Source organism: Varroa jacobsoni, unplaced genomic scaffold (genome assembly GCF_002532875.2).
Source record: "Varroa jacobsoni isolate VJ856 unplaced genomic scaffold, vjacob_1.0 scaffold_192, whole genome shotgun sequence".
Taxonomy (NCBI): domain Eukaryota; kingdom Metazoa; phylum Arthropoda; class Arachnida; order Mesostigmata; family Varroidae; genus Varroa; species Varroa jacobsoni.
In genome coordinates, this window is record NW_019213094.1 from 110,667 (window position 1) to 121,903 (window position 11,237).

The 11,237-nt window shown below is 44.4% G+C and overlaps 1 protein-coding gene across 3 annotated transcripts in view; it reads left to right on the forward strand.

The window, feature by feature from the left end:
- LOC111272779 (protein Obscurin) overlaps window positions 1-9,803 on the forward strand; it is a 91,841-nt gene extending 82,038 nt beyond the window's left edge. For 2 of the 3 annotated variants that reach the window (XM_086973410.1, XM_086973413.1), the window contains 9 exons: window positions 140-1,184; window positions 1,340-2,365; window positions 2,633-2,777; window positions 3,090-4,260; window positions 4,598-4,943; window positions 5,246-5,395; window positions 5,548-5,733; window positions 8,622-8,824; window positions 9,141-9,803. In XM_086973410.1, coding sequence (XP_086829536.1) covers window positions 140-1,184; window positions 1,340-2,365; window positions 2,633-2,777; window positions 3,090-4,260; window positions 4,598-4,943; window positions 5,246-5,395; window positions 5,548-5,733; window positions 8,622-8,643 — 4,091 coding nt within the window. In that variant the 3' untranslated portion in view covers window positions 8,644-8,824; window positions 9,141-9,803. The remainder of the gene's footprint in view (window positions 1-139; window positions 1,185-1,339; window positions 2,366-2,632; window positions 2,778-3,089; window positions 4,261-4,597; window positions 4,944-5,245; window positions 5,396-5,547; window positions 5,734-8,621; window positions 8,825-9,140) is intronic. The other variant, XM_086973411.1, reaches the window with a different exon arrangement.
- The last annotated feature ends 1,434 nt before the right edge of the window (window positions 9,804-11,237 follow it).

An 11,237-nucleotide genomic window follows, 5' to 3' on the forward strand; every position in this document is an offset into this window, starting at 1 on the left:
TATATATATATATATATATATATATAGGTTATTGTAGATAGCAGCGCTGTGTGCCGTTATGTTCCTTTTCGATCACTGTTCGTAGTTTAGTTAAAGGTTGTCAACTCGCTGTGTATCGTCGTTAACGATCGTTATGCAGGCGTTCCCCCAGCCACGGATGCGCCAGATATCATTCGGATGACAGACTATGACTGCACTCTTCGCTGGAAGCCGTCCGTTCCGAAAGGTCCTCGAATACCTGTAACGTATCGTGTGGAGATGTGTGACCACCCTGGAGGTGCATGGAAGCCCTATGCATCCGGCATTAAAGATACTACCACTGATGTGAAGGGACTGCGACCTGGTCAGGATTATCAGTTCCGTGTCCTTGTAGAAAGCAAGCATGGCCTTAGCGAACCTTCGGTACCGGTTACTGCTCACAGGAGCAAGCTAGTAGAAAAGGAAGATCGGCCCGAGAAAGAGTTCATACCAAAAGATATTGACCTCGGTCATGGACTAGATAAGGAAGGAGTTGCACCTTATTTTGTCCGCAAAGAGGAGGAAGTCATGTTCGGCGTTAAAGGACGTCCGGTTAGTATTGAGTTCTGGGTGTACGGACTTCCCCATCCCCAGTGCACATGGTTCTTCAAGGAGCAGAAAATTGAGTCTGGTGGACGTTACGAGAAGCTCCAGGATCGTAACGGTCAAGTATTGCTATGCATCAATCGTATGCAAGAAGATTGCGAAGGAGTTTATACCTGTAAAGCTCTGAATGAACATGGCGAGGCGACGAAATCAATCCAGGTCAAGCTTGCGGAAGAGCCGCAGTTCACCAAACGGCTGGAGTATACTACCGTTTTGTTGCGCAAGAGTGGCGTATTGAGCTGCCGCTGCATAGGCAAGCCATACCCACATATCAGATGGTATAAGGATTGGCAGCCGATTGCTACATCGGGTCGTATTCAGATCAGTTGGGAAGAACCTGATCTGTGCACGATGAAACTCGATGATTCGATCATGCGTGATGCCGGCCTTTATTCATGTAAGGCGACTAATATCGCCGGCGACGCTACTTGCTCGGCAACGGTGATCATTGAAGAGGAGGAAGAACTCTATGATCTGTCGACGTATAAGGCTCCTCGGGTCGTGCGTTCTAAGACGAAGCCGCTCAGCGATTACTACGACCTTGGAGATGAACTTGGACGGTAAGTATATCATACCTCTTGACGATGACCGAGTATTTAATTTACCTATATGATAGCTCATGACATATCTTCAGGGTGTATATTCACTTATAAAGTGGAAACAGAAGCAGTGGCAATAGTCATATGTTATGTTTTTGTACCTATAAACATTTTAGCGGAACGCAAGGAATCACTTATCATGCCGTTGCGCGTGCCACGGGTAACTCATACGCTGCTAAAGTGATGAAACATACGGATCCGCAGTTTAGAACGTGGATGAAGAACGAAATGGATATGATGAACCAGCTTGCACACCCCAAATTGTGCCGTATGTGGGACGTGTTTGAGTCGCAGGACTCGATGACACTGATCATGGATCTCTGCGGAGGAGGTGAGCTGCTTAGCAATATCATCCACCGAGGAGGTGTGACAGAGGGCCAAATCGCCAATTTCATCCGCCAGACCCTGCAAGGTTTGGATTACATGCACCAGCGAGGTATCGCGCATCTTGGCCTCACCCTTGGTGATCTTCTTGTCGCTCGTGTCAATGCTGATGACATCAAGATTAGCGACTTTAGTTTGGCTACACGCATTCATAACGACAGGAACTTCATCCAGGAATACGGACATCCAGAGTACGTAGCCCCAGAATTGGCCAAAAAGGAGCCAGCCACCCTAGCATCGGACATGTGGAGCGTCGGTGTTATCACTTACATTTTACTCAGCGGTGTCTCACCTTTTCTAGGAGAGCATGATCGTGAAACACTGTCTAATATCAAGGACGGGAAGATGAATTTCCTGCCCGAAGGATTTGATGGCGTATCCGATGACGCACGCGATTTCGTTGCTAAACTTATGGTGTTCGAGCCCGATGGGCGTTTGAACGTAAAGCAGGCTCTCAACCATCCTTGGTTGAAGATGGCTGATCTGCCAGACCGGGGCCCGAAACTTTCTAATCTCGAACGCCTCCTGGATTACCAGGAAAAATGGAGGAAATGGTACGCTAATGCTAACTGTCGCACCTGCTTCCGTAGGCGTACACTCGAATCATGCTTCTATGACCCAAGCAAGATGATCTACCCCCCAGGCGAACCTTCTATGTTCCCTGAGACTCCGGCGCGCAAACAACACGTCGTACCCTCGTTCGACAACGACCGCAAGAAACGAGGCTACGATACCGAAAACTTCAAAAACGAATCGAAGTAGGTCACGCAACATTATCATTATTTATTAAATCTAATATATTTAACTCACTAAATTGAGGATGGATGAACCAAAAATGCTGCAACGATATCTGCCCAATGTGAAATCAACCAAGCTTTGTTTGTAAAGCTCTTACCCCTCCAAAGTCATTGAACGATATCGATGGACGTAATAGATTTTATGATATAACAGAATCAGAGTGCGATGTCCATTACAAGGTCTCTAAAAGACATTTATGCTACTTTGTGCCCAAATCTTGAAACCAGTTACGCCCAAGGACCGGACACCTATTTGCTACAGCTGCGTGATACAGACTTCCCATTGCGTTTGCGTCAATACATGAAGGTTGGTGTGGCCCGAAGCCCCAGCCTCGCCGAAAGCTTACGTGGACAACACTGGGGAGGATCAGACGTTAGTAGTTCTTATTTAAACGATCAACAGTCGCGCAAATATTCACTTTAATCTTGCCTTAATATATTCTTTTAATCGTAAAAACCAAAATGGGACTCTCTAGTGTACACTTTATAGCTTAATGATACACAGATTTAATTTCATATGTACAGTGTGTGCTATCATGGCAAGCTAGACTCGATCTCTCGTTACTCCTAACGTTATATATTTTATTCAAGTTCATTTAGTTCTTTAAAACTAGTATGTAGCATCAAATAAGAACCTCTATCTGAAATTATGGATAGCTTTGAGTTTGCCATTTTTTTGTTACAGATCTTTGCTCGTGGTCAGGAGCGTGAGCATATCTATCCTCAAGTTGTGATTCGCGAAAGGCGAAAGTTCTACGATATGATGGATGAGGAGATCGACGACGAAAAGAAAGGCGGAGACGATCACAAATCAATCATGCTCCGTCTCAACAAGGAGGTCGGTGCTGTTGGTTACATTAAGAACGAAACTGACGCTGTTCGCAATAATGCGTGGCGTTTCCGTGGGGTAACCCGGGAACAGGCTATAGGCACTCTACCGTTTTTCCGCGAAAAAATTGACGATGCCGTGATTATGGATAATAACAATGTGAGCTTCCATGCGGTTGCTGTCGGAATCCCAGCTCCTCAGTTCACCTGGTTCCGTAACGATTGTCCACTAATACCCACGTCTCGTATCAAGATTGATACTAATGAAGCTGCTGGCATTTCGACGTTAACCCTGGCACCAGGTATGGCCTATGACGCGGGCGTGTTCAAATGCGTTGCACGGAATGCCTCGGGCACTGCTGTATGCCGAGCCCGTCTTCGAATAGGAGATATCCCTGGAAGACCGGCTGCACCCAGGGTGGTTCAAGCCACAGCGAGACAAATGTATATCGAGTGGAACGCTCCTCGTCAGGAAAATAATGCTCGCACGTTATACTTTACTCTTGAGTACAAGCTGGCAACGGCCGCAGAATGGACCAAAATCCCAGAAAAGATCACCAATGAGTTCTACATCCTTGAGGATCTTATTCCTGCCACGAAGTACGAGTTTCGAGTAATAGCGACAAATTTGTTTGGTAACTCCGTCACGTCGGATGCCTCAAAGTCTGTGGCCACCGAAGCGGCAGATAGCACTAACAAAATCAAGCTTAGCCCAACCCACAGCTACCAGCAGGTACAAACCACCGATATTGCCGTCGGATCAGCTCCCGTTCATGACTATTCTCGCGAGCAGAATCCGATCGAACTGAAAACCTCGGATATCAAGAACGATTACAACTTTTCAGCTGAACTGTGCTCCGGTCGGTTTTCAGTTGTCATGTCGGGTACGGTGAAGGCCAACAATCGCTTGATCGCAGTAAAAGCCGTCAAGAATGGCAGGCACGAATATGATATGTTGAAAGGACTTGTACATAGAAACATTGTCTACCTAGAAGACGCCTACCAGGCCGGGGATGTAACCATGCTGGGTGAGTTCACTGAATGCTGGGTGTGAAGCTTCACAGCAAACTTTCAATTGAATTTAGATAATTTTCGTCACGACAGTTCGAAATATTCAAGAATTTTAACTTACCTATTTTTTTTTTTTTTTTTTTAATATTTATCCCGAATGCCACGCTCGTTTACATCTAATATTAATAAGATACTTAATTAACAATTTTCGAAATACACAGGACGATTTCTATGCAAGACTTGAACTTGTCCTGAGTGCCACTAACTGCGTCACTCAGCTAACGTTCATCACTAAGCAACTAGAGTAGTTTGCTTACATTAGCAGGCACATTATTAATACTTATTGTTTTACAGTCATGGAGCGCCTGTCAATGAACATTTTGGCTTTCCTAACGCTACGGAACACCTATAGTGAAGACCAGGTATCGCGAATAATGAAACAGGTCTTCGACGCTCTTGAGTATCTTCACTTCAAGGGGCTTGTCTATTGCAACGTTGAACCTGACTCAGTTTGTGTGACCGACGGCCAGTCATGTATAGTCAAACTGGTTGACTTTGGATCAACCCACGCTGTGCCCAAAGAAGGTGCCCGTATCGTTGTGGACTGCGAACCTGAATATATGGCGCCGGAAGTGGTGCACGGTGAACTGGTGACGTATGCTGCAGATGTGTGGAGCGCCGGTGTCCTTATGTACATCCTGTAAGTTACTTGTAATGCAGTATTATCGTAAAGCATTCAGCTTAAAGCGTACAAGAGTTTTGGCTATTTCTGTTGTCATTATATACATTCGTCGTATAGTGCAGCTACTAGATATATGTTTATAACCTCTAGAAGTTGAAGTGAAAAAAGTTGCGCTATATAATTACAATCCGCTTTACAAATCTTACACAAAGAGGGGTAGACGATAATTTCACACGAAAAGAAGAGCTAGTCTGTGTCGCTGATTGGCTTTTGTCGCGCAAGTTACTCAATAGTATTGGACCTGTGCATTTAAATTCCAGTCTGTCCGGCCTTTCGCCGTTCCTAGGACAAACAGAAGCTGAAACACGTGAAAATGTCACAATGGTACGCTTCCACTTTGAGCATATTTACCACGAATGCTCGTCTGAAGCGACGAAGTTCCTTATCCAGGTCTTCAAGAAGTGTCCCATGTGAGTATCAGCATTTATCACTATGATGCATACTAACTCAAAATACTTATATACTGAGTACTTACATTTTGGGTGATGACTTTCTATGTACGATTGATAGCAGTAATTGTATATAGCGGTACGAAACAATCAGCGTTGTATTCTGTCTATAGGAAACGTGCCACGATCGAGGAATGTTACGAGAATCGCTGGATGCTTCCTTCGGAATATATGTTGCGTAAGAGGGAGGCGTGCGTATTCAAGTCGGAAAAGTTAACGAAGTTCGCTCAAAGTTATGAGAGAGCCAAACGCAATCGGGACAACGCCTGTCAAATGCTCAGTAGCTTTGGACTCAACAGGTATGTAAGTCTAGCAAACTCCCTGTCCTTACCTAGATCATTTCTAGCAATAAAATTTTGCCTTATGATGAATCATCCGCGAGCACAGAAAGGCGTGCGATGCTTACAAAGTATCACACTAATTGTACGACAATGTGTCAATGGTTTTTTGGTCGTTTTCAACGTTCTATTTGACTTTACCACTAATAAAAGGCACAGCATCAATGGGAGCACAAAAAATTTCAAGACACAACATATGCGTCTATTTATCGGAGAATCATCGGACTGTGTCGTGATTATAGTGACACTCAAGGGACTCGATGATAATGTGACGACAATAATGAGTTCTGAGGTGGCAGAACTGACTATAACGGGCATGCCTTTATTATATATATATATAAAACTGCAACTATATATATATATGTTACAGTTTTCATATTACAAACATACCTAACTCTGTGTGCAGTATATTTTTGCCAACGGGCAAAAACTATGGAAAAAAAACAAAACAATAAAAACGCGCTGAATCTTTGTTATCACTTGTGTGTGTGTGTGTCTGTCTGTCTGTCTGTCTGCCTGCCTGCCTGCCTATTTGCATGGGTGCTCCCATTTAGTTGCTCTTTTCGCCTAAAAAGGATGTCTTCAACTAATGCCCCTAGTCTTTTCTGCTAAAGAGTCCCCCAGCTCTTTGCGGGTCTTAATGCCGGTGCCAATATATCGTTCGTGTCAATTTTGCCAACGCGGACGGCCCAACAGTCCGTCAGTATTGATGCATATCGACGTAGCGTGGACGAGTTCATGCTGTCCGCTTCAGTCAAGCGGGTCTCAGCAGCGGCCTCCCTTGGCCGCTGGACACGTCACCTTGCCAACGGCAGTAGCGGCTGAGGCAAGAGCTGTATAGCGGCCGGTTGAGAGCGTCTTTAGCGACAACGTCGGGAGGGGGGGAGTCTATCTATATAATGCGTTTGGCTCACACCGAGTCAACGTTTTATGATGACGCTGGCTTCAAAATGTTTGTGGTAGCATAGTGTGGCCTTTGCATCTCGACGATAGCGTGTGATTTTGAAGCCCATGGCAATGTTTCACCAGCTTGCTGGTCCTTTCTATTTATTAACTTCGTGTGAGAGTATACCAGGACGATTATACAGTTCTGGTAAGGATTCTTGAGGTCTTTTATGCCCTGGCTGTATCATTTGCTAGTCGATCTCGTTCGTCGACGTTTCTGAGACTAGCGCCCCTTACAGCATCAGCAACAGTCTCAGTCCCCTTTAGTAACACCTCTTTTCCTTACCTGTGCCAGTGATAATGCTGCCGGTAGTGCGGCTGCGTCCTTAATTGCGAGCCGCCTCATCTATTGCGCTTAATGACGCGAATTGGTCTACCGCCATCGGCGACAGTTTCCTCGCCACGATTTCCTTAGTCCACACTCAGTCGTCCACAAAGTCGCCCACATTAGAACCTCAGCTGCTGGGGCAACAACTAGTGCTGCTATTGCCGAGTGGCTACAGTTGCTTTGTCATCATTGACGCGACACCGTCGATGGTGATGAAGAAGCCGAACAGTGTCGAAGCGTCGAATGACAGCAGCTGTCAATGACTTCACCGGACTTCATTTTCCACTAGTAGTTCGTCGTCTTTTTCTCCATCTCCTTTTTACCTTGTCGTTGCCGTTCGTTGTTATTGTCGTCGCTACTACCGTTGTTATGTCCCGCGCTGCTTCTTCTTGCCACTTTGCATGATAATGGGCACCGCGCATTATCGACAGCAATACCGACTTCATACATACATATATATAGAGAGAGAGAGAGAGGGGGGTTCGTTCGCCGCCTTCTATTTTACAGTGCTACTGATGTAGATGTGGATGCTATTTGATGATAATGATGGCCGGTCTCTTACTTCAGCTTGGTCTGTCCGTTTGCCTACCTGCCTGCCTGCCTGTCTGTCTGTCTGTCTGTCTGTCTGCCTGCCGGTCTGTCTCTCTGCCCGATAGTGATATGAAGACCCGAAACCGAAAAGGCCAATGAGAAGGAGGGGGTGGTGATGGCCGAAACAGTGGTGATAATGTTGCCCACTATACACTAGTACTGCTATTATTAGTATTATCAGTCAGGCCAAACGAAGTGTTTCGTCGCTTGTGAGCAGAAGGAGCGGCGACACAGTTGTTGTTGATGATGATGACGATGATGGTCTTACCTCGCCTGTTGATTGCAATGGATGTTGCCAAAACAAAAATGATCAGGAGACTCGGAGAGAGAGAGAGAGAGAGAGAGAGAGAGACGCAACCACAGAAGCGCTTATTGTTCATTATTTTCTTACATTTATTATTATCATCATTATTCTTCTATTATTATCAGTTCTAAGAGCGAAAGCTAATGAATGCGTAGCGAGTTGGCGCGGTTCAATGAAATACGCCGATTAGAAAAGAGCTAAGGGAAAAAGAGGGAGGGTCAACAAACCGAAGTTGAGCTGAAGAAAATTGACTCGCTGACGAAGACAGCTTTTCTTTGAAATACAGAAGGGACAAGCGAGAAGATACACGACTTGTTGCATTACAACACTATTCGATGTGGGCCAACAGTTTGCATTCGAAAATGCGGGAAGATATTGTTGCAGGTTGTGACTGACGTACGAGCTGGACTTCAATTCGAACGGCCGAGGTTATTCTCAGACATTACAGAAGCCAATTTCCACTCGGATGGAAACTGATCTTGGAACCAAAAATTATTCCAACCGCGCTTCAATCATCAAACATGGCACGCTTATTAATCCTTGTGTATAAAAATTGCTAGTTATTCCCAGTTGTAAGTTAAACTCTCAGAACATTATTCTCATTGTTGCAGCTACTCGAACAATTTTTCCATTCGTCGTAGCGATTTCATTATTCTTTCTATTATTTTTTTCCGTTTACAGGATCACGAGCCCCGAAGCTTAGAACGACTAATGCGAAAAAAAGAAAAAAAAAAAACACACATTCAAGACGTTTAGAGGCTCATTGGGGTCCCATACTAACCACTGCCTGGCACAGCTCTCTGTTGGCAGCTTTAGCATAGACGGCGACATCGGCGACCGCTCCGATGAAGACCTATCGCTGCAGTGTTATCTTCAGGTGTTGTGTAAGCTACCTCAAACCATGCCATCCATCCCTTGCTTTTGTCACAAAGAAACAATGTCAGTTGTATTGTTTAACATTAACAAATAGCAGTCCGGTGAAATGGTCCGCGTTCTTCGTCCGGGGAATTAATTTAAATGCTGTTATTATTATTACGTAAGCTAAACTGTTCCCGATACGAAGGAACATATCCACTGAATACGTCTCGGTGCTAAAGCCAATCCATGAAAATTTATTTTTCACTACCCCCGTCCCGTCTATGAGAAATGCTTAGGCCCAACGTAAACGTGGTTCTGTGCCTGGCGGCAATTCTTTTTCAGTTGAGCACTAATCCGCCTGATCCAGGCCAACCTGGAAAATTGCGCCACTTGTTTCGCTACTGCTGAGATCGTTTTACCAGACCGATGAGGTGGACCCGCCTTCGAGGCCTGCTGCAATTTCGGAGTCGAGCTGCGTGCGTCGTTGCCGTCTTCTGTCAAGTCGATGATTAAGTTGACCGAACTTTATGATATAATAACCTCCATTTGTTAAGCACTATGCCGCTTCATGGTCTTAGATAATAATTAGACAAAAAGCAGCTGATTTAGGTACCTCCTTATATTGTGAGAGAACAAGCAAAAGGTTTTTCACGATTGTTTTGCAGTGTATCTGTACACAATTTTCAGCCACCGTAAAGTTGCTTAGTATAGGCGCGATCCAATAAGGGAACTGTGAAGGATGGCCTGATCGGAACGAGAAAACACGGCCAGATGAACGGAACAACGGCCCTTTAAGGCAGCAATGAAAATCTGACGCTACATGACTGTAAATAGACTTTTAGCGAACTAGGTAATCAGAACAGCTCCTCAGGAGCAATGAAAGCGGCGAGTGGGATAATGCCGACAATATTGACGATATTTATCATGAAAATAACCAGGCTGACGGCACAAACCGTTACAGATTCGCATGACGTTGTACTTACAATAAAAGGCTATTACTGAAAATACTTTGTTTTCATTATTCTTGGAAATGTTTTTTGATGATAAGCCAAACTCCTAGACTAGAAATGATCTTCTCGTTCAGGATCGATAGTCGATCGTGTTTCGTTAGACTACCTCACCGAGTGAAAGACTGGATACTCGTGCCGTGTACCGTATGCTGAATCAATACCTTGCGGATGTGACATTGACGCGTTACCGGCACAATACGCTAGGTCGATCACCTTCCTGAGCTCCAAACGTTGCCTGATGTTTATTTCACGTCTCAGGAACGGACGTGAGGTAGAAGGCGAAGTACGATAGAGACTGAGCTCAGACAAACCGAAAAAGGGTTTGGTTCATTTATTATCTATACTTCATTCAATATCGAATACTCAGATGCGTTGCCCCTCAAGCAGCGCTCAATGGCAATGTTCCGGTGCATTAATGTGCGCTATCGGATGTCCAGTTTTTGAGATGTAGATTATTATTATTATTATTATGATCCGTTATTTGCAACCCATCCAATGAATAATTTCATAAATGCTAGACAAAATAGATCGAACATAGTCTATTACCACATAAAATATTGATCGATTGTTTGATGCTGTTCTTCTTACAAAAAGGAAGATTGGAGAATGACCTACTGTTGCTACAAGCCAGTTACTCGTCATTACGAATGTCATCATTTCGTCCATTTTGTCATAATTGAAATTCAATGATGTCTTTAGGCACATTAATAATTCAAAAATATTAATTCTTCGCTATAAATCTGTCGCTTTACAAAGAAAAAAAGCAAACGTATCGTAAAAGCGTGGTTAGTCATCAGTCAGTTAGTTTCTTCCATATTTCGTCAAACGCGCTGGGATCAGGCGTCAGCGGCCCAGGACGATTCTCTTTTTTATCGGATTCCTTATTTTTCGAGAACGATTAGTCTCGGATAGGGCTTTCACCAGGTGCAACCGGCAATGCCTGTTTGGGTTCTGGTACAGTTGATTAACCTGGAAGGTCTGGAACGGAGCAGCTGGCGTGAGCTACCTAACCTAGTAGGGGGGATTAATTTTTAGCGATAGACAACCGTCAGTGTAAGAAAATTAAGGGCTGCACTAGTGTTAAACGAATCTGCAAAGGGTACGTCTAACAGCTGCAGTCGACGATACGAGAGTGTAAAAATTGTCACCCACCTAACGAATACGTGAATAACATTACTTTTGCCAACTACAAAAATAAATATACGCAGAGGCCTAAGGCACACTGATAAAAATTAAGGCGTAGTGAACATAATAGTTAACTCGATCGCTCAATGACTATGCCATAAAATATCCACTCTGGCCATTGTGCGATGATTATATGGCAGAGTATAACGAATAGGAGTATGATGAGGCAGTTCATCGAGCGGATGCTTTTCGATGACACGTGTTTACGTTCCATCATAAAAGAATCGGGACTGTTGATGATCAT